The 27920-nt window shown below is 35.4% G+C and overlaps 2 protein-coding genes across 2 annotated transcripts; both read right to left on the bottom strand.

Annotated features, from left to right (window-relative positions):
• Window positions 1-3999: 3999 nt before the first annotated feature.
• LOC104085293 (FRIGIDA-like protein 5) lies at window positions 4000-8496 on the bottom strand. The gene has a single exon (XM_009589292.4). The coding sequence runs from the start codon at window positions 8394-8396 to the stop codon at window positions 4170-4172; it is 4227 nt and encodes a 1408-aa protein (XP_009587587.1). The 5' UTR covers window positions 8397-8496; the 3' UTR covers window positions 4000-4169.
• Window positions 8497-13273: 4777 nt separating this feature from the next.
• On the bottom strand, window positions 13274-24603 carry LOC104085294 (nucleobase-ascorbate transporter 12). The gene is made up of 10 exons (XM_009589293.4): window positions 23685-24603; window positions 22886-22983; window positions 22611-22781; window positions 21889-21989; window positions 19332-19467; window positions 19067-19117; window positions 18694-18981; window positions 17467-17701; window positions 14008-14294; window positions 13274-13929 (listed from the first exon to the last, which is right to left on the bottom strand). Exons 1-10 carry the CDS (start codon window positions 24223-24225, stop codon window positions 13708-13710), a joined length of 2130 nt encoding a protein of 709 aa, XP_009587588.1. The 5' UTR covers window positions 24226-24603; the 3' UTR covers window positions 13274-13707.
• Window positions 24604-27920: the final 3317 nt, after the last annotated feature.

Consider the following 27920-nt stretch of genomic DNA (forward strand, 5'->3'; position numbering starts at 1 on the left):
TGGGTGATGTAGCAATCGCTGGTGTAAGAGTTGACGAAGATGGGAATGATGTAGCAGTTGCTGGTGTTGGTAAAGGTGGAGATGAAGCTGATAGAGTTGAAGAGTGAGAAGCAGTTGCATCCAATGCAGTGGTGGTTGTTTGATGTTCGCCAACCAAAGACCGCAAGGACCCGATACTCAGCCTCGCAGCACCGGTTACATAAATTGGGGTCCGAAAGCGGGAGTTGGCATATTCTACTAAATCAGATTCTCCCCAAAGTGCTAAGACATCGTCTTTAGTTGGTGCAACTATCCAACAGGTTGAGCATCATGTTGAGATGATGAGGATCATAGCCTTCTATGTAAAGAAGCTCCTTCATCACTAGCTTCTTCATCATCATCGATCATCACAATGTCTACGACCGGCCCGGTAGGAAGACCGGTCATCATCTCCACCAGAGATGACTCGGAGGCATTAATCTTTGCCCTTTTGTTCTTTTCCCCGGCCGCGGAGGAACGTCTTCTCTTTGTTTATTTATCCTCCAGCCGGGGACTCCGTAAAGAAGTACTTGCACCCGAAACAGACCCGAAGATACCTGTTCAAGTAAGTGCTTCCTGAAGCAGCCTCGCTGCATTAGCAGGATCAGCCAGAACGTCCTCCTCGGGGACAGTAACAGAGCCCGCAGGTAGACCTAGTTTCGTGAACAAGTCGGAAGGGTTCAACCAAGTTCTTCATATACAAAAATGGAAGCAAGGTAAATTAAAGTTATCATAATTTTTGTTCTTCCACCCGTATTTAAGGGCCAGTTCTTTCCACAAATGAGTTTCGGGCGTTGTGACGTCCAAGATCTTCTGAACCCACAGATTCAAACTTTCCACCACTGGTGGGATCCATCGAGTTGCTGAAACATGTGAAGGGTGAAGATACGGCCATAGAAGAATATATAGTAAAAGGAATACTATACAAGGAACTTACGAGTGCGGTTCCAAGCAACCAGAAAGGATGAAGCCGTTGTCGGAATAATGTCGTTGGTGGCAACTAAAATGAACCATTCCATCCACCCACGGTCGTTGTCATTATTCATGCTAGACAACAAAGCATGGTGGTCACGCTTGCAAAGGTTTATCATTCTCCCGCGGAAGATTTTGGGGAATGGAGATTCATCATATGAGCTAGGATTAGCTCCTCTCCAGCTTCTAGGCACAAACGTCGGAGGCAAGCGATCGTCCTCCACACTTAAGGACTTACATGTGCCAAACACACCTGGTAGCAGAGGAAAAATTTCGCAAACACAGAATCAAGCTCTCCGCTCAAAGAAAACGCACCCAAAGTAAAGGGATACGTGAAAAAAGTATGTAAAACCTTCCTTGGGAAGGGTCACTCCCTCCGCTAGATCAGGAGCAATAATTTTCAGCTCATTGCAGTGGCAGTCCTCCTTCACAGCAAGAATATTAGAATGACGAATGGAAGAATGGGTACCTGCTAACATCCCATGTACAAGGGTTAGCAATAGGAAACTTCTCTTCAAAATCCTTCGAAGTACTAAGCCTTCTTGGGATGATGGAACCCACTGTTGGAGGAACGAAATCCTCTGTTTTGTTCTTGCTCTTCGAAGAACCAGCACGCTTAGAGGAAGGTGCCATTGGAAAAGAAGAAAGAAAAGATTTTGTGTTTGAAGAAAGTTAGAAAATTGAGTGGAAAACAAGGATGCAAATTAGAAGCTCAAGCAATTGTGAAACGAAAAGGAAAAGAAATTTTGGCGGCTAAATTCATAGCCATGTTTATCTCGATAATCGGCAAAAGCTATGCTGAATCATGGGATGACGCATGTTCGGGGCATTAAATACGAAGAGATGTGCGTCTAATAACCGTCAGAGACCTTCAAAGGGAGTTATAGTAATTTCCGCCAAAAAGGTATTTCTTCCAACTTCCTGGTAACACAAAGTTATGTCACTGGAAAGCAGGGGGACTATCTGTATAGGGTAAAATATGATATGACACGTGGTTGACTAAAAGGAGGACACGTAGAATCCAAGAGGGATGACTGAGGACCAAACGCAGCCACTCTGCTTGTCACTGGAAAGGATAATGTTCATAAAGGTGTATTAAATGCTCTATGCTCGGTAGCATTTACTAAGAAATATTCTGCAGCATTAAAAGCGTCGGTCCGTTACTGAGAATTTGGCATTTATGTTCACCATTACATCTTCATCAATGATCCTCATAATTGACATTAAAGGAGGGCACGATCCTAGGACTTTTTCCCTAGACATAGCTATAAATAGTGAGCTCAGTTACCATTATAGAGGACACAAATTTCTGGCTAAACTTACACTCTATTATATACACAGCTTTATACAATCTTACTAATTGCTTTTTAGTCTCATCATCGCTGTGTTCGAAAACCGTGTTCACGGAATCATCATCTTTACTATTTCATCTATATTCTAAGGCTAAGTATTGTATATTTCTTTGATTATTGCATTATTTCAGGATCAAATTAGTTCACTTGTCTAGAAACCACGTATAAATTTAACTGTACCGTTTTACGGGCAAACAATATAATTAATTAATCTCTCCCATGGTTAGAAATAGAAAAAGTAAATATGATTTTTAATACTTTGTTCATGTACAACTACAAAGTACCAAGCATTCTAATTGAATTAGATTAATACCAATAGATCCTTCATCAGTCAAATCGTTAACTACAAGTGACAGAGAAATGACGATTTAAATAAGAAATATTTAATATTTAAAAATTGTATCGAGAATGATTGGAAAGGTGCAAACAAGACCAAATATAATTTGATCATTATAAATAAATCAAAAAAAATTATAGATAGAGTAAAGCATTAAAAAAAATTAGAAGAAGCATTAACCATTAATACCCAAACGTGCACTTTCTTAAACATTGGCCACACTTTTCTAAACAATAAAAAAAAATCACTTCTATGTCAAATTTTCAAGCTATTATATGTCCTAATTAATTTCTAAAATCTATTTAATAAATTTTCTTTAGCTTTCGAAGAGCGAAGAGAGAAAGAGAGACGAGGATATATTGTTGTTTTATCTTTCTCACTTGACAAAATATACTATTTATGAAGTATATGTCGATGCACTCAACAAAAAAACATTTCAATCATTCCTACACATAAAGATAAATCTCTGAAAATGCCCACCTTCTGATTACCGTTATAGTTTCATACTTTCACCTGTTAAATTGCAATTCTTGCGAATACTTTGGGTATTGCTTGCATATTTTGACGGAATAATGTGACATAGAAGATTAAAGAATGCATTCGTAGATTAAACCTTCTACCTTAGTTGTATTTTGAGATATATATCATCAAAACATAAACTTAAATAAACCAATTATTTAAGTGACACTTAGCTAAGTTTTTTACTTATAGTTTGCGGTTCCTTTTATCCAAGACCATGGCACGTATCATCTGTTTTGGCCAACAATCCTTATAGATTTACCCTTGGGGCTACGCTATCATCGAGCACATACCAAACTTGTGTTATGCCTTTTAAAACTCTTTATTTTTCTCTCACATTCCAATATGGGATTCGCTTAATGTATCATGCACACTCTTTCTTCAAAAATTTATCAACCTACAAACCTGTCAGTCCTTCTCTAATAACCTTGTCGGTCCTCCCACTATTATGGGCGTCACCGGGGGCGGAGCTAGGTGGGCAAAAGGGAATTTAGGTGAACCACCTTTGCCAAAAATTACATAATTGCGGACATGACATAGCTATACACCATGTTATAATGCAGTATAAAAAGGCAATTATTTGTTATTTCACACCATACAGCTTGTACATAAACACTAATAAAACGAAAGCATTGATCTTGCGATCAAATTTCAAATACTGTTGTACGTTTTAAAACGTAAAGTTGAAACTGGTTTTGGAGCTGGCTTTTGGGGGGAATGCTCCTACACCTATAGGACAAATGTATCTTGTGTTGTCTGCCCCAATCGAACTTGGCGCTTTATGTTTAAAGAGGCATGAAATGATTGCTTGAGTTACTTTTGCATCAATATAAACACATTCATTCCAAGGTCCTTATAAACACACAAAAACTTAAACATGTGTACATAAATAAATATATACTATTGGATTTCCAAGCTCGCATGTGCTAAGAAAAATAACTGGGATGTACAATACTAGGTGGAAGGGAATTTTACTGATGGTAAAAGGGATTTGCCCGTGGCAACAAGGGTAGTGGCACACCCGAAGCAATGATGAAACGGTCATGAGAACCAGAATAATTCCTGAATATCCCTCCTGCGGCAGCATCTGATCTGTTATGTTGCATGAATTGGCTATGGTGCAGCTGTAAATTAGGGGGAGTGCTACAGTTAGCATCTCGACTAACTTTTGTCTGCAGGGCTAACTTGTGAAGGCGCTTCATTTTTAGTCGTTTTCTTCGGGACTGCTGGATAGAAACACCCTCGCTAGATGAGGCAAGATTCTTTTTGGGGACAGCTTTTTGCCCTTGAGAAATCGGCTCACATTGAGTTCCTCCGCTTCTCCCATCACATTGGAACTTAGCAGCAAAGCCTAATTGTTTTTCTGGGATACTTAAGTTTGCCCTCTCTCTTTCAAGCTCGGCAATACGTGCTCTAAGTTGGTCAGGTGAGTATTCTGATTGAAGGTTGTGCAACGCAATGCGGTTAACTGCAGCTCTCAGGGCAGATAGTTCATTAAATATAGCCTTTTCTTGGGCTTGATGAGAATCGTGTCCATCACTACGTATTTGTTTGGCTAGCACTATTGAGCTCTGAACATAGTTCTTCAGGAGCAGAACAGGTGGAAACGAGTCAACAAGTTCAAATTCATAGATGTATTTAATTGCCAGCAGCGATTGCCTTTTCCTGATAAGATTTTCGATAAAGCATGGAATCTTATCAGTTAACCCGAGGATTCTGACCAGATCCATTACCTTGCTGGTATGCTGAACAATCTTCAAGAAACCTATAAGGTCATCTGAATCAAAAGAGGATGACAATTCAAAAGTAGCTAGAAAGTGCAAAAAGCCTATGGCCTCCCATGATCCAATCAATGTTGCTCGCCACTCAACTGCAAACTCAGTAGCCTCAGTTTTAACCTGAGGTCTTATTTCTGGAGAAACTTCTCTCAGCTGTTCCAACAAATCAGGGAACCTAGTCATAACTGATGATAACTTTTTGCACTGAACCCTTTTTCTTTTTTTGGTAAGTACATTTTTCGACTTCTCCCGTTCTGCACAATAGCACTTCCTCAATGCATCCAAGACAATTTTTGCGGGATCTGATGCGGCGTGGACAACACTCGAAGCACAACCAGATATTAAATGCTGACCCTTGATTCTCCTTTCCATATTGTTGGAAAAAGGTTCACCATTAGAGTGAGAAATACCAAGTACATGACAAATCTGAATTACATTCGCATGTTGTGCTACAGTGCGACACAAACTCTTCAGCTCATTTTTATCAAAGGCAGAGGCCAAGTTGTAGGCACCTACTAGAAGCAGAAAACCCAAGATCGCCAGATGGTTTTCTCTTTCATCAATCATCTTTGCTTTCCAGTCAGATGCAAGCTTGCTCGCTTCTAACTTAGCCTTTGGTGTAATATCTGGAGAGATTCTAATCAATTGTTCCAATAAAAGGATACAACTTTTCCTGATAATACTACTATTACATTCTATCTTTTCTTTATGAAGTTTTTGAGGATAAAATCCTCCAAGTGCTTCCAGCACAAGCATCCCCGAGTCAGTTGATAGTTTAAGAGCTGTAGAGACTTCAACGCGCAACAACTCGAGCTCTTGACAATGATCATTTAAAAAAGCCTGCAAATTCTTACCTCCCATGCCCACAAGGATGGCAGCGAAAGCATCAGAATGACCTAACTTGCAAGTGGAGGCCGTTTCAGAGGATGAAGTAGAGCTGAGGGCCTTTGTATCAGTGAGAACAGATGGACAAGTTGATGCCATCTGTTTCAGCTGAGTCTGCTGTGGCTTTTGAGCCTCAGAATTGACAGATGATGTGGTTGCATCTGCCTTCAGCCTTGTGAGAGATTCTATACACTCTTCAAGCTGAGTAAGTGGGTATTGAGATTGAAGCTTGTGATCCAAAATGGATCCGATAACAGCTCTAATAGAAGCTACACTCTGTTCAATGGCTTCAATCTTTTCTTCAACTGAGCACGTTTCTCTACTACGGACAGTCTCTGAAATCCACATAACATGTTTCACATAATCTTTCAGAATAGGTATTGGTGGGAAACGGTCCACAAGCTCAAAAGCAAAAGCAAATTTAACAGCTTCAAGATTCTGTTGCTTGGCTACGAGATTCTGGATGAAACAAGAAATCTTCTCCGTGAAACCAAGAATACGACATAAGTCTTTTGACTTCTTGTGCTCAACAACAATAGTTAGCAGGCTCATAAGCTCATCTGCATCAAAGGCAGAAACCAGACTGTAAGAAGCCAATAGATACATGAAGCCCAAGATCTCTAATTGATTTCCAGTTGTTGCCCTCATTTTAACCTTCCACGCTCTCGCAACTTCCATTGCTGCTTCCCGCACAATGGGTTGAATCTTCGGTGAGACTCTAATCAACTGCTCTAATAGAAGAATGCAACTCCGCCTAGAAACACTGGCCTCGAACTCTGCTTCTCCCTTCCTCAAGTGGGGAGGATAGAACCCCTCCATTGCATCAAGCACCAGTTGTCCAGGGTTCGGAGACAATTGAAGAGCTTTAGAAACTTCATCAGACATAGAATCCAGCTCCTTCTCGCGCTCATTTAGGTATATCTGTAAACTCTTCCCGTTCATTGTGACAAAAAATCTTATTTCAGCAGACTTAGTAGTGGTAGCACCAACTCTATCCGCTTCTGCATAATCAGTAGGCTCGGTCTTCACACGAGCATTACACACAGTTTCCAGCTGCTTCTCTTTCTTTTCAAGCACTTTAAACCGCCGTTCAATGAGTTCCTCTCTTTGTTTAAGCTCTCTAAACCTCTCCTCAACCTGTTTCTCTTTTAGTGCTATACCTTCCATTCTTTTCTGGAATAATCCTTGCTCTTTTTGGAAATTTTCCTTTTCTAATTGAAACTCACCATCACAATTTTGGATGGATGCGCTAACCAAATCCAGTTTCTCCTTCCTAGAATCAAGTTCTTCTAAGCTCTGCCCACGTGCTTTTCGAACAAAATTAAGCTCTCCCTCCCGTAATTGGAGTCTCTTCTGGGATGAAGTTAACTCCTGCTCCTGGAGTTCAAGTTTCTTCTTAGTTGTATCCAAACTCTTGTCCTTGAGCTCGAGTTCCTTCTTCACTGAGGAAACATGGTCTTCCATGATTCTAAGTTGCTTCTTCACCGAATCCAAGTTGTTAACCTTTCCTCGGAGTTCATTTGCCACTGAATCCAAGGTAGTTTCCTTCTCCCTAAGTTTCTTTCGGATGAAATCCAGGTTATGTTCCTTATCTAAAAGTTCCCTTTTCACATGATCTAACTTAGTTTCCTTCACCCTTAGTTCTTTCTTCACATTGTCCAAACAATTTTCCTTTACCATAAGTTCTTTCCTCGCAGAATCCAAGCTCCTTCCTTTAGTTTCTATTTCCTTCTCTATCGACTGCAAAATCTTTACTTTATTTTCGAATTCTTCCACTCGTTCGTCGAATTTTCTCTCTTTCAACTCAAGGGCATCTGTTTCTTCACGAATCCTGCTTTGAATCTTGCTGAATTCCTTTGACTGCTCCTCAAACTCCTCCTTCATCGACAGCAAAATTTTTTCCTTAACTTCAAATTCCACCACTCGTTCCTCGAATTTTCTCTCTTTCAACTCAAGGGCATCTGTTTCTTCACGAATCCAGCTCTGAATCTTATCGAATTCCTTGGAACGCTCCTCCAACACCTTCTCCTTCATACGAATCGCCTTAAACCTATTCTCTACAAACTCCCTAAGATCCTCAAGCTGCTTGCGCTCAAATTCAATTTCCTCCCAAAAGCGTTCCACCATCTTCTCCTGCTCATTCAACTTTTCCTCTCTCAATTTCACAACCTCATCAAACCCTTTTCTGGCCAAATTCAAATCCTTCCACTTGTATTCAAGATTCCTAAATTCCCCTTCGCGGTATGCACAAAACTCTTCCTTTTTCCTCTCAACTTCCTCTCGTCTCTTCTCAACGGATTCCCTAATCGAATCAAGTTCCTTAGAACTCTCCGTTACTGATTCTTGAACTGAAGTCAAGTGCTTTTCTTTGGCTTTGAGTTCGTTGAAGCATTCTTTCAAACAGGTGGTGGATACATTCAAGTCCTTCTCAAAGTCCCTCCATTCCAACATTAACGTCAAAATTGATTTCCTTAAACCATTCTTCTTCTCCTCATTTTGTTGCATCGCTTCCCCTATCTTCTCCATTACAGACATTATAAGTCAAACAAAACCCTAGAACTGTGGTCAGAGTAAACAAAACTGGAAATTTGATTGAGAATCAAAAAGGTCTATACTCGGCAATATATAATAGGAGTGGGCAACGTGCTCCCTTAAAATTCGTTCTACGTGTAAACCTTTTTAAGATAGGAAACGGTTTCCTTAAATTTTAAAAATATTCATTTTACTTGTAAACATTTTTAAAATAGGAATAGGTTTCCTTGAAATTATATTCAATATTCATTTTACTTGTAAAAAAAATTTAAATTAGGACTAGGTTTCCTTAAAATTATATTCAATATTCTTTCGCTTGTAACGGAAGCAATATCTGATTCTAATTAATGTAGACATTGAGGAGTTACGATATTTCATTACATACACTAGTAGTAAACAAAATTAAATATATGATTTTGGTCAATTTTGCCACCTTCACAAAATATACGAAATTTCACATCACACATGTATTGTATTTTTTAATATACTAATTTTAGGGTACGTGCGTTACACGTGTAAAACGCGTATGTTAGTAAGAAAATTATATATAACAAGAACGAACAATGTATAATAGTAATTAATGTCCAAATAAATTCAACATGCAATTGAAATAAAAATTGAGTGTAATTACATTAATATAATAGGTGAATTCAAATATGCTGGATATCTTCTGAACCTGCAAAAGGCAACACTTTGATTAGTTAAGGTAGTGATATAACATTTGTAATTATAAATAATATATTTTATGATTTAATAACAGTTATATTGTTATATCTTACATAATATCTCTTTATAGAAAATATTCAAAAAAATTTAAAAGATTTATTTAAAAGAAGATTTAAAAGAAATACTTAAACCACTAATAAGGATTTAACATAATAAAAAAATTTATTTGCTAATGCACTGACGTATGTTAATCTAACCAGAATGCACGTACTACTAAACTATTAATTTTTATACTTCTTACCTTGTCATCCCCTCTAACCTATTTAGGATCCTCTAATGTTGCAATTTATTTTATGGAGAATTACAATCCATCATCACTAATATTGACGAACATAAATTATTTCTTGGTGAGATAGGACTTTAATTTTTGACTTCCTATATTTATAAATTTATTTGGAGACCATACATTGAGCAAGATCGTATCAAATTGAGGATTAATATGCTTTTGTTCACATATATAAGAACACACCTTATTGCACAATAAAATTAACTTTTAATAGTAGCATAAATATCAAATAAAACTATAGTAAAAACTATCAAAATTTTGGGTATATGCAAGGACACCAATTGCCAAGAGCTATTCTTTAAGAATACAATTATAATATTGTGATATGTATAATATAGTCAATTAAAAGAAGTAATTAAATTTAATTTTTCTTACAAAATATGAGCAACTTGAGCTGGCATAACAATTAGTAATTAAAACTATCAAACATAAAGTGAAAATAATCTTAAATTAATAAAATATTTAATTTATATGAGTTAGAATGTCTAACCAATTTTATGTGATGAATGCAATGATCCAAAGAACCTGTACAACATTCGTATATGAGTCAATTTTAAACCAATGATCATATATGATACATTGTAAATAAAATCACAATTGACAAACTTTTTATATGCAATTGTTTATGAGTAATGCATTAAAAATCATTATTACGTAAGTTCAAAAATATAGAACAAGGTAGAAAATTTTCCTCAATTCACAAGCAAGTTTACCTATACGAACGTTGATACTATAAACGATTTATAATAAAGAATGCAGGTTAATGACTTCTTTTTATAAAGTGGTTAGCTCCTCCTTATTTTAACTGTTTTGGTTCTAAAAATCTAGAAACCTAAATTGAATCCTAAATATAAATAAAGTGAAGATACAACATTACCATAAACTACAGTCGGTGAACTAATATTAAATTGAATCCTAAACCTACACAAAAAAACAATGAAAATTGCCGATACAAAAGAAACGATGGAAAAAGACATACCATAATTAAAAAGAAAGAATCCTAAAAGTAAAGGAAACAAAAACGCAAGAATTCTAAAACAAAAGGAAACAAAACCAAAGGAAAAGAAATCGTAAGGAAGAATCCCAAGTAGTGTAAATTCTAAAGAATTCTAAACCTAAAAGGAAGTACACGGCAGTTTTTGATTTTGGGAAGAAAAAAAAGAAATTAATGATTATAGTTACAAATATATCCACCATAAAATGCACTTACGAAGAGTAAAAAAGGCGAACGACATTTCGACAGGACCTTCGTGCTTTTAGTATAGTATAGATAAATATAAATTAATTTTATATTATTATGATTTAATTATTAGCTTAGCATGTGGAGTACTGTTTTTCAAGTTAATTGCTAATTTACATAGAATTGATGAGTTTTACTTATAAAGTACTTTATTCATTCCATTTTATGTGACGGAGTTTGTAATACGAGTGTTATGCTATTATAATTTTTTTTATGAATTTGAATATTAATTTTTTATTATTATTAAAATAAAAACTACATATTTAGAAACTACCTAAATGTATTATAAATTACAATACTTCATAATTTAAAATATTTAAAAAAATTGAAAAAGTTTTGATCAGAGAAAAATTCTTATAATTAATTTTATTAAATAATTTTTTAATAGGTGTATCAAAACCTTAAACTATATTTGTGGTAAGGTTTTGTGCACTAATAAACATTGAGATTAAGTTGTGCATCTTCGGGTACAACCACATGATCCCTAATCCAATTTAATTGTAGCTCGGGAGACTAAGAGCCTATTTGGTCAAGCTTATGGCCTATGGGAAGAAAAAAGTAGTACTTTTTTTTTTCTTTCAAAAAGTACTTTTTTGTAAAAAAAAAATAAAAAAATAAAATAAATAAAAATAAAAAAATTACTTTTTGAAAAATTTGGACAAAATAAAAAAGTACCTTTGAGCAAAATCAGAAGAGCAGTTTTTCTGATTTTCAGGAGAAGTTACAAATTCTAACTTCTTCCAAGAAGTAAAAGCAGAAGCAGAAAATTAATTTATTCAAAACAACCTTACATTAAATTTATATTTTTCAAATTACCCCTCATTAATTTAATATTTTTATTTTCTTTTTCTCTTTTTATCATACATTTCTTCTCTTTTTTATTCTATTGTATTTTTACTCTCTTTCTCTTATTTCTCTTTGGAATATTCCCTCTACTACAAATAGTTCTCTTCTTTTATATAGTGATTTATAAGAGTATATTTTTAATTTATATTGAGGGATATATTTTGATATATTTAAATTATCATGTAACCAATAAGTAATATTAGATGCCCCGATATTATCGTTTTGGAATAACTATATTTTATATTGATTAAAGATTTTATATTATATTTTTATTATAATAAATATTTAAATTTATTTATCCCTTTTAAATAATACTAATTGCAAACTGGTCCTTTTTCGTAATTTGATATTCAATGTACTTTTGGAGTGATTGGCCAAACACAATTTGCTTGTAAAAAGTACAGCTCAATGAATTAGTCAAACACAAACTGCTACTTTGCAAAATACTTTTTGGAAAAGCACTTTTGAATAAAACAACAACAACAACAACAACAACAACATACCCAGTATAATCCCACAAGTGGGGTTTGGGGAGGGTAGTGTGTACGCAGACCTTACCCCTACCTGGAGAGGTAGAGAGGTTGTTTCCGATAGACCCTCGGTATGTTGAATAAAAGTATTGTTAAAAATAAGCAGTTTTTGGCTCTAATAGAGTACAAAAAAAATTAAATAGTGGAGAATCCACGTTATTAGAAGCGACACCAAGATTTGAAGTTATGGGTATGAGATTTTAGTTCTTTTACGTAATTGGATGCTAAATTAACAAATTGTACATATTTAATTAATTTGTTAAGATTGGACCAAAGTTACTGAACTCGATCGAAACCTCTAACTTCAAAGGCTAGCTCTGCCCTGCACGTTATTATTGCTTAGATATTTAAACTACACATATATTTTTGCCTTCGTATAAATCTTGTTTCTCTTGCATTCCCTAATTGAACTGGGTGATTTATGTTAAAGAGACATGAAGTGATACGCTTGATTACTCTTGCATCAATATAAAACTGGGAAACATATTCATCGGTACATTGGCTTTTTAGGACTTAAAAAAAGGGCTGATGATTAAACACTATTTTGTAGAGGCTCTTATACCCAATATAATCCCACATTATGGGTTCTTGGAAGGGTAAAGTGTACGTTGACCTAACAAGATATAGAGAGGCTGTTTCCGAAAGACCTTGAGCTCAAAAAAATATTTCTCAGCGGGTTTGAACAGAAGAACAGTAATAAGGTCATGTCGAAAATACTAAAGATAAGAACATTAACAACAAAAGATAAAGTATTAATATAACCAAGCAAAGGGAGTAACAGATGCTAATGGACACCACGAATGAGAAAACATTAAAATAATAATACTAGTGTTGGTATGTAAAACAAAACAAAAAACAAACCAAAACAAATTTAGCAGATACAGAGTCCTAAACTCTACAGCCTACTAATCCTCAATCCTAATCTTCGGCCTCCATAACTTCCTATCTAGTGTCATGTCCTCGGTAAGTTAGAAACATGTCATGTCCCGTCTAAACACTTCTCACCAATACTTCTGTTCAGCTGACATTAGTGTAACCAAAAAAAAAAAAAAAAATACATCAATTACATGGGATGGGATACATAACTCCAAATTAACCCTCTTCCAAGCCCATATAGCAGACTTAACCAAGATAAATCTCTCAATTTGCAGAAATGTAATTAGAAGTTTAAAACCCAACGAACAATAGAGGAAAAAAAAACACACGAGTACCTCGCAGTGACAACTTAATAATATTTTTTAGTTCAGCTGACTAGTGTAACAAAAAGAATAATATTAATTTCGTGTGGTACATACATAGCTCCAAATGAATCCTCTTTCAAATTCAGATAGCTGAATTAACCAAGACAAATCTCTCAACTCGCAGAAATGTAACAAAGTGGGAGCAAAAAGAACAAAAAAGGGGAATTAGGTCCACCTGGACATTTCAACTAAGCTACATACAAGTTTATACAACATCATATTACAGAAGATGAACCCCAGTCCTCAAATGTACACAAGTATCTCCTCTCTATAAGACCTACTGTCGCATATACTCACATCATGTGGAGAAGCCATAATTACGTGTTGCGTCCCATGAATGTGAGATGCCATTTTTCGATGTCATACTGATTTTTCCCACGAGACGAGCTTGAAAAAAATGTTGCTAGCTAACACTCGAGCAATGAACCATACCATCACCACGGCCTTATAGTCCAACCCATTTCACCCATCTGAAGATTTTGCCAACTCTGAACGGCAACTCATAGTCTTTGGCTACAGCAGGCTCCCTTTTAGCTGTCTCGGGTTCAGACCAAACATACACCCCACGCTCCTGGCGACTGCCGGGTACAGTGTTGTCGAGGATCACAGCTACCAGGAATGCAATCACCATGTGCAGTGATAACAATGTATTCAAAACGTAGTTTAGCTGCAAAAGAAATATTTTTTGCGGGTCAGGACAGATTCACGAGAACTATAGTTTATATGATACGTTGAAGATGCATACCCCTCCAAACTTGGTGCGGATTGGACCGTGAGATGCCACGACATATGGTTGAAAATAACTCGGAACGGGCAAGTTGCTGTTCGGAGAGACGCCATACTGCTGGAAGTAGGCTGGTATAGAAAGAGATAGGAACAAAGACAAGCCAACTATGATAATGTTCCTTGAGCTTCCGGCTTCACTATAACGTAAATTTGACAAGCCCAGGGCAGTTAGCATTGCCCACATAAAGCATAATAGGGCTGCAACCATGACATCCGGTATTGACGCAATAAAGCCTCCAACTTTACCTGTTTGCATGTCAGAAGAAAGGGGCATGGTTACTATTACGTCCCTTATACCAGAGTATGTCAAAGTAAAAAAATTGCATCAATCACACCAGTACATGACTACTCAAGGTTAAAAGTGAAATACATAGGATATCCGCAATTCCGATCTGCAATCTTTAAGACAAATAGCCCTATGATTGAATCTAATCATTTGTTGTTCTTTATACATGTCACAGTAAATAGCTTTTCAAGATTACTATATTACTAATGAAACCTAAAGGGTAGTCCAACCCTTACTGACAAAGCTGCTGACCAAACACTTGACAAAAAGGATTTTTTTAAGGGAAAAGGGCCAAATGTACTTTCGAAAAATATTTAAATATACCCTTCGTTATACTATGAGTCCAAATATATCCCTGCCGCTATACTTTGGGTTCAAATATACCCCTCAATTAAACGGAGGGACACGCATCATCGGCCTGTTGGCCAATTCTAAATATCTCCTAATTAATTAAAAAGATCCATTACCCATACCCGAAAAGCAATTTTCTAAAGCAATTTTTTTTGTAAAAACTTGAAAAATATGAATTTTTTTTTACTAAAAACTGAAAAAAACGAAAATAATTTTTTTTCCAGTTATTACAAAAAATTGCTTTAAAAAAAACTGAAAAATATTTTCTAAAGCAATGTTTTTGTAAAAACTGAAAAGCAATTTTCTAAAGCGTGTAAAAACTGGAAAAAACTTAAATGTTTTTTACTAAAAACTGAAAAAAACGAAAATATTCTTTTTTTTCAGTTTCTACAAAACATTGCTTTAGAAAATTGCTTTTCAGTTTTTCTTTTTCCGTTTTTACAAAAACAATTGCTTTAGAAAATCTTTTTCAGTTTTTTTTAAAGCATTTTTTTTGTAAAAACTGGGAAAAAAAATATTTTCATTTTTTTTGTTTTTAGTAAAAATAAATTCAGTTTTTTTTCAGTTTTTACAAAAACATTGCTTTAGAAAATTGCTTTTCAGTTTTCTTTTTCAGATTTTACAAAAACATTGCTGTAGAAAATATTTTTAAGTTTTTTAAAGCAATGTTTTTGTAAAAATTGGAAAAAAAAATATTTTCGTTTTTTTCAGTTTTTAGTTAAAAAAAATTCAGTTTTTTCCAGTTTTTACAAAAAAAAATTGCTTTAGAAAATTGCTTTTCAGGTATGGGTAATGGGTCTTTTTAATTAATTAGGAGATATTTAGAATTGGCCAACAGGACGATGACACGTGTCCCTCCGTTTATATGAGGGGTATATTTGAACCCAAAGTATAGCGGCAGGGGTATATTTGGACTCATAGTATAACGAAGGATATATTTAAACATTTTTCGAAAGTACAAGGATATATTTGGCCCTTTTCCCTTTTTTTAAAGGAGAGGATATTCTTTCTTTTGAATCTTCCTTTTTGAAAACAAGAAATCCCCTGTGGGTTAGTTGGCCCAGCCCCTGTTGGTGCAAAGGTACGAGAATCAGGGGAATATAAATCCGCCACTCTACCCACCCACCCCACTTAAACACCAAGCGTAGTCTTCGACAGGCTTTGATGTTCGCCTACACACATATCCTGGCTATGTACTTCCTTTACCATTAAACCAAGCCCTAGGCCTTTTAGATAGATAGCCGAGAAATCCTTGAGAGTTAGCTAGCCCAACCCTAGTTGGCGTGCAAGTTCAAAGCTCAGAAGAGTATGGGTCTTCCCCTAATTTTCTTTTGAATCTTCCTTATTACTGTTAAACATAATTCCCTCACAATTCTGTAAGATGTGGGGGTTTCTTGAGGGGACGGAGGGTACCCTCAGCAACTCTCAGGACAATGAATCATGATAGAAGACTTCAACTTGTTTTCCTTAGTTGACATAATCAGGTTGATCTAGATAATCAAGAAGAAAATGAAAAGTATTCGTAGCAATTCTAGTCCTCTCCGACCATTTAAGAATCTAACTGGAAATACAAAGTCCCTTCCAGTCCATCATAAATTCATAATGCTCATTTGAAAAAAAAAATACCTCTTCAAAAGTGAAATGGTTAGTTTTTCAAAGTTTCTAAAAAATGGCGGAAGCCCCCTCCCTCCCCCTAACTCATTTCTTCATCCTATTCCTTTTCCATAATGACAAACAAACAGGGATCGAAAATAATGAAGCCTCTTTTCCCATTTTTGCTTTCAAAACTATTTTTCCTCGTATCTTTTTCCCAATTTTCTGTCACATATTCCAGTTGAGAAAGTTCCTTCGGTCCAAGTGTGGTGTTCTCAGAGGGAGAAGTGAACATAGCACCAGTTGATTCTTATCTTTAGGCTTTGTCAGTTTGGAAGGACAAACTAATTTGATACGCTTTAGTCCATAACCTTGAGGAGGATGTTGAAAGTTTAGTGAGTTAAGTGAGGCCGCGGTGGGGGGGGGGGGGGGATGGGGATGGTGTTGCTATTTCCAAGTACTCAGAATATATATCAAAGTAACAAGTAGAAGTTACTTTGGAAAATTCATCACCTTTTAATAGAGTTATACTCATTCGGACATGACGTACGAGAGGGGACTAGATGTATGATAATGCAAAAAGTAAGATCGAAATTTTTTTTCCCAAATCGGGACAATTCATGAAGCATATCTTAAAGCATCGAGTACTCATGTCCCATTTTCTCTTCATTATATGGTCCAAGAGAATCAACTCATTACCAAATTAATAAACCAGTTGCTAACTGGCTATCTTGGTGATGAATTTTCTAATATGAAAATTGATATCTTATCCAACAAAAAACAATATTATTGCATTCAAGAAGCCAATATAAAATAAACTTTTTAAAAAAGGAATAAGAAATAGAAAAAATAAGTGAATCTAATAAGAATACTTGTGGGCTGTGGCCAGGAGGGAAAAGAAAACAAAGCTTTATAAAAACTGAGGATATACAGACAAGATAATTTATCTTCATACTCACACCACTCACAAAGTAGAACATAGAGACTGTGGAATCATAAAGGTTTACTGAAGGCCTTTTTTCCTTCAACTAAGCACAAAATCAGTATTAGAAATTGTACTTTCATGCATGAAACAAAATTTTGCTCTTGGGAGTTGCGCAAATGCTAAGAGTTACGGGAAAGGCACTTAAGATGCCTATCTGTGAGGGATATTTATGCAAATTTTATAAATTATCTTAAGAAGCATACCTATAAGGGACAGGACAATTAAAACACATGCCCCCAACTCGATCGCTCTGCGGCTTCCCATTTTGGTAACAGCAATCGTGTGCACATTTTCAGTTAAAGTTGCAGATCCAGTTCCGGTGCCCCATAGACCAGCCAAGAGGCTACAAAGACCTTCAAGACCAATTCCTCGACTTAAAACACCAGGTGTTGGAGGTCTGGATGCAACCAACAATGATGATGCATGATATGACCCAACCTAAAAGTTGACAAGACGTTAGAAACCAAATGATAGTTCAACACCATAACATAAGAAGAAAAATGCATTCTGCATACCGTCCAATATTTGAGAAGAGAAATATTAAACCAAGCGGTGTGGTAAAAGTGTTTTCTAAAAAGGATGCCTGGTATAATTTATCTTAAGGGGTTTTCATGTAAAACTTTGCAAATGAAGTGCAACTTCCATTTCGTGCAGGTTCCACAAGTCAATGCTAGAATGTCCAGAAAGAATGTCCATGTGATTAACATCCGTTTATCTTCAGAGCAGACCAAACTAGTAACCGCCAAAACACAACCTGTGACATATACTGGACCCAAAATTACTCTTAACATGTTACCCGAACATCATTCTAAGTTAAGCTGAATGCAGACTCTACCATTTAGAAATTTCACTAGAACAAAGTTTGAAAGAGAAAGATAACTATAAAATAACCTGAGCCTTGCTGAAGTCCTTTTAGAATAGAGGATAAAGTGCATTGAAATAACAATGACAGTTACTTCATAGACAAGAGGAACTTAGTTTTAAGAATCAACCTTACAAAACGTTTTTTCCCAACTAAAACCAAGCATAGCTAAGGGTGCTTTATTTTTTCAGTTCGTGAAAAGGTCACTGGCTGAGGCAAGGGAGAATATCCCACAAGGCTGCATTAAGACAAGACACGCGGATTTCCTACAAGTCTGCATTGATAGTTGGATAGTTGTGTGGCTTCAGCTTCAGTAAAGGTCTTACTTTTCAAATGACCTTTCTGAAGAGTGGAATGCCTGGTTGACCAATATATTTTCCTCAAGTTGGCTCAAGGGACAGTGACTCAGATGAGTTGAGATTCCACCATGTAACAGTCTATATAATGCTAGACAGCTCTTAATATTTAGCATCAGCTCGCAAGATGATACTACAGAAAAGTGCATTATTTTAGGAGTAATTTATTACAAAGATAAGAAAAATTAAAATTCAACCGGGAAACAACTCACCGAATCCACAGACGAGATTATTGACACCACACACATTACAAGAGCCATTTTCCAGTGGAAGACAGGCGTACCCCATTGCAATGGATAAGGGAATCTAAACCATGGAGCTGATCTTAATGCGTGAGAAGTATCAACACGACAGTGCTTCATCCTAGAGATATTCTTTCTGCAGTGGTCGGATATTATATTTGATACTGGTATATTCACATCACAGCCTTTGTAGCTATATGCTCCCACTGAAGTAAGGAGGAAAGCGACAAGCCATGTTATTGCTAGACCCAATGGAACCTGCACATGAACATGAATGCACAGGTCAGAGGACAGTGAGCTAACAGAAAAAGAATAGAAGATAAAAATTAATCCACGGATTTACCGCGTAGATGAGAAACACACGATGACCAAGAACAGATATCTTACGAAGGTACTGCACCACAAGAAAAGATTTTCATAGAAGAAGTTAGACATCATATACTTGCAAAAAAATGTTAACATGATATAGCCAGGCAGAAAAATAAAGGAAAATTATGTGAACAGAGTGAACAAATACAAGAAAGTGGCAGATAAGCTCAAAATCAGACATTTCGGTTGTCTTACATGATATGGGAAAAAATATAAACAAGAACTTGTGGGAAACTTACAAGAGAGAATATAACAACCAGCAATATCTGCACTGCACCAATTTCAAGACATGTACCAACTTGTGGGAAACCATAACTGTAGAAGGAAAGTCCAACAGCTGCAACGGTAGGAGCCACAACCACAGGATTGATCAACCTGGACCAGAAAAGGGCAAAAGAATGTTTGGATTTGGATGTGCACACCATGCAACAATAAGAACATTGACCAAAGAATAGAAGCAGGATGCTTACAGTTAAAAATAAAATAGCCACTACAGAACAAATTTTAGACCTATACATAAAAATTCCAAAGAAAAACTGTAATGACAAAGGGAGGAGCAAAAGAAACAGAAGACTACATGTGGAAGTAAAATTTTCTTCCAGACATATTTAAAGAACAGAATTTTTTTTATTGTTATTTTGGACACACACACACACACAAAATATATATATATATATATATATATATATATATATATATATATATATTGAATTGATAGGTATAAAAAGTGATAACTCTCTAAGGCTGTCAAAATAGATCTAATTAGCCAACTATATTTGCTTCAATTTCCCTACAAAAGCTTATGTATCCATTGTGTTTAACAAAAAGATTTGAATAAATCAAGAGTGTGGATCTAGTGAGATTACTTATATCGTCTTTTCTCCGTTTTCACGAGAAGATGCAACCGTTCAAGTAGCACACATCGAGGAAAATGAGAGAAGGTCGCTTGACATGGTTCGGTCATGTTTTGCGTCGACCTCCAGATGCACCGGTTTGTAGGTGTCCATGGTGAACGAAGGTGTTAAAAGAGGACAAGGTAGAGATAAAATCACATGAAAGGAAGTTGTCTTGAAGGACCTACAAATTCTGGTGACCCATGCAGACTTGTCTTTCACTTAGCAAAAGATAGGGCACAATGGAAGAAGATCTATATAGGCAATTTGAGAATACGTTTCGAACTTTAGCACTTTTACTATAGGTCTCATGCGTTCTACAAGTGGTTTAATCTTTCAGAGATTTATACGTTTAGAAAATATACAGAATTTCTAATACGTTTTATTTGAATTTGCATAATATTGGCATGAAATGATTTAAATGGAGTAACGTGGTCACTGAGGATTCATATAGTTGGCCTAACTTGTTTGGGACTGAGGCGATTGTTATTGTATCATCTTTTTCTCCTCCTACTACTGTTCTGATGTCTTTAGTCTCATTTTCTTATGTACCGAATCACAAACTTCTACACTCATTGTTACACCCCTTTTTTTACCCCCAAAAGATATATAGGTTATGGATTGTGGGTAAAAGAGTTTTTCCATTTAAAGTGACATTTTTGAAGTAGGAATTATTTTATTATTCAGAGTCGCCACTTGTAATTTGATTTTTGGGTGTTCCAAGTCACCTTTTATTTGAATCCCTATTCAAAGGAAGATTTGACTCTTTTATTATTGGTCTGCGAAAACAAAGATTTGACTCTTTTATTCTATTGCTCACACTCATAGATGCTCAACTTGCTAAACTCAAAAGTCAAACTATGTCATAGTAAAACAGGAGGGAGGCAGAACTTAATATGGTCCCCAAATCCTCCAGATGCCATTTCTGTCAATTAAGCTTCTTCCTTATCCGGTAAAAAGAAATATGCAGCAGTTCATCGGGGCATAGAATCATTACTATTTTAACAGAACCTTTAACTTTTTGAAACTTGGACTACTTAATCTTTTCGTATGATAGTTGAACCACATAATTAATCATGGCACAGAATTTCTAGAAGCTTTATTAATGATATCACACCATCAATAAGTACAAAATTGAGAATCAACTAAAAAATATGATACTGACAGTTCCATTAGCATGTCCAATTCAATTCAACCACTTTGCACCAAAGACTGTTATGGTACTTGAGCTTTTAATATTTTGAACATTTCTGTAACCGGAAAAATGTCTTTGGATCAGCTAATTCTCCTTCAGTTGTGAAGCCAAGTAACATCACAACAATGTCATTACTTTATGGATCCTCATTTGCGACAAAACCCCTAATTGAATAGATAATGTGCCGCTCCTTTAAGAATCCTACATACAGACACTGTAAAAAAGACAGCAGCTTGAAAGGCAACTAAACAAGAATGATCCTTCTCCAAAAAAAAAAAAAAAAACTAAACAAGAATGATATAGGACCTGTCAAACTAAAATGGGCTCCTCCATGACCATGGTACACATATAATGGCTAAGAAGGTAGAAAAGAAACGGGGGGAGGTGAAGGAATTACCTCCGCAGGAAATAGGCGGCTAGCCAATCTTAAACACTAGACCCGCTAAAGATGTTAAAAGAAGATAATCACTCAGTTAACACCCAAAGGATCACTCTCGATTGTAGTTAAAACTAAAGCTACATTTCCCCTAACATCATATACCATCATAAGACAGTCGAGAAGTTGCTATTTTCTTTTACTACTCAGTTTTATTAGAATCCACATGAGGCTCCAGATATCAGCTGCATAACTAAGAAAGCATGAATCGGCAGCATAGCATGAGAACAGAGAAGAAAAAGTAAAAAAAATGTCGGTCAAGAATTTCTTACCTCAAAAATACTGACATCAGCCCACTGTATCCAAGCATTGCCTGAAAAGCTGAAGAAATTATTATAGCTCCCTGCAACTCCTTCATGATATGCTTGAAATTCTGCAGGTTGGAAACCTTCTTATTACAATGTTTTGACATAAATAACTACTTACAAGACAAAGTGAACGATCAATAATTAGTGCTATAGTTAAATTCAGTGATGGGACAAGAATCAAAGCAAACGACCAAGGCAAGTTTAGCAAAGACTGAAAACAAGAGAGATATGAAAAGCAAAAAATAAAAGTGAGAGAAATCAAACTCTGTCTCACAAGATGCTTTGCAAGTTAACAATAATTCATTGTCTTCTTGAAGAAAAATAGAGTACTCATGTAAAATCCCTCTAAAAAGATTTTCCCTTTTTTTTAAAAAACTATTGTAAGAGCCACATCCAAAGAAATAAAGACTGCTTGACTTATGAGGTACTTGAAGCCACACAGGTTATTGTATGACAATTCATTACAGACAGAAAAGGTAAGCTGCTAAAGGTCAATAAAGTGCAGCAATTAGTAAGTACAGTACTGAACCATAAATTCAACATTTAAAGCAGCTACTTCATTTTAGGTGGAAGAGGAATGTTTTCACTACTCAACAAGATTCTGTGGGATGCCAGAACCACATATACACATGGACCCTTGTAAAATACTACTCAATAACGTAGCAAAAAGGAGAGTTGAAACATACATTTCCATTCAATCCTAAGAACTCTGGGGAGTGAATTATTGCAAGTGCTGGAGCAAGATATACAAACGAAGGGCCCTGTATTAGAGGCAATCTCGAGCCAAATGACGTGTGCAACAGCGTCGTTACTCCTGACACAAAGAGCACTGTGGAGACGACATTTGATGTATCCTCCTACAAGTACTAACTTTTATCAGTTCACATCAGTTAAATAAACACAGAATTAAACAAAACTAATACTGTATTAAACGAAATAAGAACAAAAATAAAGTACTCACATGGTCACCACCCATTGCTGGAACTATCACAAGCGGAATTAGTATCAAGGATCCCAACATTGAAAGATAATGTTGAAATCCATAGAGTCCGATAGGAACTGCAACATATGAACACACATCAATAATCTCACAGTTAGACTAAAAGATTAAATCTTTTCACACAAACAGGTGTATCTCATCTCATATTCGACCTAATCATATTTAACAATATCCAGTACTGCAGTTACATGCTCATTGCTCAAAGCAGAAAAAATATCAAAAACACAAACAAATAGAAACTCATTATCCTATCAACAAGCAATTCAGTGAAAAATGACACATAGCTTTTCAATTAGCTAAATGATTAAAACTTTGTACATGAACAGGTGTAACTCATCTCAAGTTCAACCTAATCACATTTAGCAAGATCCAATACTGCAGTAACGTGCTCAAAACATAAAAAATACCAAAACACAAACACATAGCAACTCATTATCCTATTAACACGCAATTCAGTGAAACATGTGTAGCTTTATCTGGATAAACTAACATACAACAGCTACTACTACTACTTCTCAATCCCAAACAAGTGGGGTCGGCTATATCAATGTCCATGTAACTAACATATTCAACAAAAAATACGGTGAAATTAGTTGGGGTCGACTATATATGAATCCTCAATGCCCATGTAACTAACATATTCAAATAATAATTCAGTTGCAATGTAGGCTGCTGCGAGGTGTACTAATCGAGGTGAGCGCAAGTTGGCCGGACACAACGGCACATATCCAAATAAAGATAATGAAGCATAAGGTCTCACCAAGACCAGGAGTATCTCTAAGCTCATACTTCATATGAGAATGCCTAGACATAAAACCATCATCATCATCAACTGTTTGTGGCAACATATCAACAGCCTCATCATTCCTCGAAGCTCTTCGAGCCATCTGCTGAACCGTAGTAGCTGCAGCAGCTGGCTCAGCAGTAGCAGTGGTAGTACCAGCTGCTTGTCCATTAGTACTCTTATTCACCCCACCCCCACCACCATCAGAGTCTCTCCTTTTCCTCACAGACTTATCTTTTTCACTTGTGGGTTCCCCATTAGCTTTATCCTGTCTAGGAGGCCTAGCTCGACCCGCTTCAAGATCCAAATTCGGGTCGGACTCTCTCCTTCGGGTCGGCTGAGAAGACTGTGATTGTTGTAAGCCAATTTGCCCAGAATCACTAGCATTAGTCTCACCAGAGAATTTGGGGCGAAACCCAGTCTTTTTAGCCCAAGAAGAAGGTGGCATTGCAGCAGATTCCGGTGCGGGTGGCCATGGACCGGGTCGTGGTTTCTTATTCGGGTCAGAGCTAGCCATTTTTTAGCCCTATGAATGCATAGCTTTTTAAACAACAAAACTAAACAAGGAGGAGTTTTTAGCGAAATGGGTTGTCTAAAACGTGAGTTGGATCTGATTTTGGTTAGGGTTTTTTAAGTGGGTCAGTTTGATAATTTCAAGAACAGCTAGTAAAAAAACACGTAAAACAATGAACTTTATTTTCTGGGGAGTATGAAATGGTAAGTAGTTCACACAGTATGGGTGTTAGTGTGTGAGAGAGAAGGGGAAGTAGAGAAATGTGAGAGTGAGAATTGTAGTTCGCTGGAGCTAAGCTAGTAGAGAGAGAGGGAAGAAAGAGTGAGAGCGAGAGTGACAGAAGACGACAATAGAGAGAGAAGCAAAAGAGGGGGGAGAATTAGAGAGACAACTAATAAGTGATAAAACGACGGCGTGTGGTTTGGTGGAGGGGGAACCGCGTTTCTTTTTGTTCTCACGAAATATGATGTCACCCCTTATCCCTTTCTTTTAACCATTGTTTTAAAGATTTAAATTATATAGGTATAGAACTATAATGAATATGCAAAGAATTTTGCTGTTACTTGTGTAATACTTTTTTTTGGTTTCCAAACCGAGACCTCTAATTAAGGAGAGATCAGTCTCATTCGCTGAACCACATTTTTTGATAGTTGTATAATTATATATGAGAGATTTGATTTTATACTCCATTTTAAATGTAATTTTAATTATATAATTTGCCGATGTATTTTGATATCCTTCAACTTTGGTAGGATCGCTTAGCCTCGTTCATTTTCGGCACAAGATCGCTCTATCAATGAGTTATTATGCACTCTTTCAATTGTGGTTGCTTCTAGGCAAATTTTTTTGACTATCTCTGTACCCCTACCTCCTTTATCAATAAGCGGTCATTTAGGGGTCTTAACTGGTGATCCGGTTTCTTTCCCTCTCGATGATGACGCTTATCCCATAGTTAAAAAATGTAATATTATTTAGTACTCCTACATACTAGTGATAAATAACCTTAAATAATTTGCTAAAATTCTTAAAGAAAATTTAGCTAGCGTTTGGCCATAGATTTCCAAATTTGTTTTGAAAAATCTGATTTGGGTGAAGTTTGTTTTGGAGATGAAAATGTGTTTGGACATCAGTTTTCAAAATATATTTCACTTTCTTTTTTTGAAAAAATATGAAACATGACTTATACCCACAAGTTCTAAAAGCTATCACAAATACCCAACAGTATCTTCATCAATAACATTCATTATCATTATCACAAACCATAGTCCTGAACATAAATAAATGGCCAAATACATATACAGCCCACTCAATTTGATCCTATTTTTTATTTTGGCACTTTATTTCAACCTTGTTCCATTTTGGCCCTCCAATTCTATTTCTTATATTTCAGTTTTAACAGACAAGCTGAAACCAGTGCAAAAAAATATAGCGCGTGTGTATACACAAATCTAAGGTGTAATAAATATCCAATTAAATATTGCCCATCCTTGTCAAACGAGTCAATACTAAAATATCTGACCTAGATTTCTTGGTGTGCATGATACTTTCAGTTCAACTTGAAATCCATAAAAACAAATATCCATTCCATTATGAAAAAATAATTTTCTTTGAGACATAAATTCACTTCAAACTTTAGGCCTATACGAAATAAAGGATAAAAAAAATATGTGGCAACATTTAATTGGATATTTATTACACCTCAGATTTGTGTATACACACGTGCTATATTTTTTTGCACTGGTTTTCAGATTTTGTGTTAAAATAAAATATAAGAAATAGAGTTGAAGGGCCAAAATGGAACAAGGGTGAGATAGAGTGCCAAAATAAAAAATGGAGTCAAGTTGAATGGGTTATACATGTATTTGGCCTAAATAAATTTGGTACAAAATTATTATTCTTATAATGAACTACATAATACATTATCAGATGACCGAGAAGACGAAGCAGCGTTGTTGCAAAATAATAAATGGTAGGCTCTTTTATAAAATACAAAAGTTGGGGCAATTTTTAAAAAGTGTAATACTAAGCTAGAGTTTGGCCATAAATTCCCAAATTTATTTTGAAAAAATCTGATTTTGGTGAAGTTTGGTTTGAAGATGAAAATGTATTTGGACATGATTTTTCAAAACATATTTCACTTTTTATTTGAAAAAATATGAAACATGACTTATACCCCACAAGTTCTAAAAACTATCACAAACACCCAATAGTACCATTATCACAAACCATAGTCTTGAACATAAATAAGTTTGGTACAAAATTATCATTTTTATAATGAACTATATAAATCATTAATTACAATGAAATCCCATTAGAGAATTACGACTCCTAATTAAAAAGAAAAAGTTAACTGATATGAGTATTCAGAAAGTCATTTAGCCTACAAATCAGAAGCAAAAGTAAGATGCACAAAGGATTGAGCTGATAAGGGAGCATATTCATCAAATATTTAGTTGGTCGTAATAAATGTGGGCTCTTTGACAAACTATAAAAGTTTAGGGTAATATTTAAAAATTTTAAAAAAATGTAACGGACATGTTTTGGCCCAAAATCAGCAATTGAGGTGATTTTGGAATTTTGGATTTGGGATTTTACTTAAAATGTGGGCAAAATCTATGGCCAAACATGTGTTTGCCAAATAAATCCCAAATTTATTTTGGCAAAACTCATGGCCAAACGGGTCCAAATATTTTGGACCATTTGGGATTTGGATTTTGGGTTTTGAAAATTTGTCAAAATAGGAATAAAATTTATGAACAAACATGTATTTGTCAAAAAAAAAATTAAATTTTTTTTTGATAAAATCTATGACCAAAACGGTCCTTATTTACCAATAACAATGAGTTATCCAAACAACTAAGTCAATGGAGCCATTTCAGGGATTGTATATGAACAATCTTACATCTGCAATGCTTTTTCTTTTTTGCTTTACTGAAAGAAATATTTTTTATTTGAATTATTTATTGGAACTAACCGGATTGGCGCTAGTCTCCTTTAATCAAGGCAATTGGACAATTACCTTCCTAACCTAAAGCAGCTGTGTGTATATATATATATATATATATACTGGAATATATCTTGGAAACTATTTAATACCAACATTTAATGGTTCACGTGTTCTCATAATTATTATTATAGTAATTAAAAGAAGAACTAATTAACTTGCTTTCCATTTTTCGGTGATTTATTAGTAATAATAGCTAAGCCATTTATAGTCGAAGATACACTGGATCATATTAAATGAAGGCACGGGTCTTGCAAAAGTAAACCAAATCAATAAAATGATAAAAACAAAAATTGCAAACTAAAATTACGGGAAAAAGAAATAAATAGTATCTCTATCCTTAAATGATTGTCACGTTTTCCTTGTTGAGAGTAACTGAGATAATTTTGAAATTATTCTTTCTTCAAGGTTAAATGAGAATAATTTATGTAAATGTATTTTCATGCAGTTTTGCATATATAAACTTTAATTTCAAAATTATTTCTATATGGTGTAAGGTTAAAGTTAATTAAAAATCAAACATATTTGTAAACTAAAAGAATACTACACCTAACATCTCTTTGAAAGGCCCATATAGGATTATGTAGAGTTCCAAAAAAAAATAGTTAAACTACATTTTCAGATTAGCTAATTCAAAAGTAAGATCGAAGAAATATCATATTGAAAATGATGTCTGACTCTGACATATCAATTC

Source organism: Nicotiana tomentosiformis, chromosome 11, assembly GCF_000390325.3.
Source record: "Nicotiana tomentosiformis chromosome 11, ASM39032v3, whole genome shotgun sequence".
Lineage (NCBI taxonomy): Eukaryota > Viridiplantae > Streptophyta > Magnoliopsida > Solanales > Solanaceae > Nicotiana > Nicotiana tomentosiformis.

Excerpts from the sequence above, each read along its gene's own strand:
- LOC104085293 (XM_009589292.4), bottom strand. The coding sequence starts at position 8,396 with ATGTCTGTAATGGAGAAGATAGGGGAAGCGATGCAACAAAATGAGGAG.
- LOC104085294 (XM_009589293.4), bottom strand. The coding sequence starts at position 24,225 with ATGGCTAGCTCTGACCCGAATAAGAAACCACGACCCGGTCCATGGCCA. Across the intron at positions 22,782-22,885 it reads CAGCAATGGGTGGTGACCAT|GAGGATACATCAAATGTCGT; the intron begins GTGAGTACTTTA and ends TAGTACTTGTAG. Across the intron at positions 19,118-19,331 it reads TGGTTGTTATATTCTCTCTT|TACCTTCGTAAGATATCTGT; the intron begins GTAAGTTTCCCA and ends CTTGTGGTGCAG.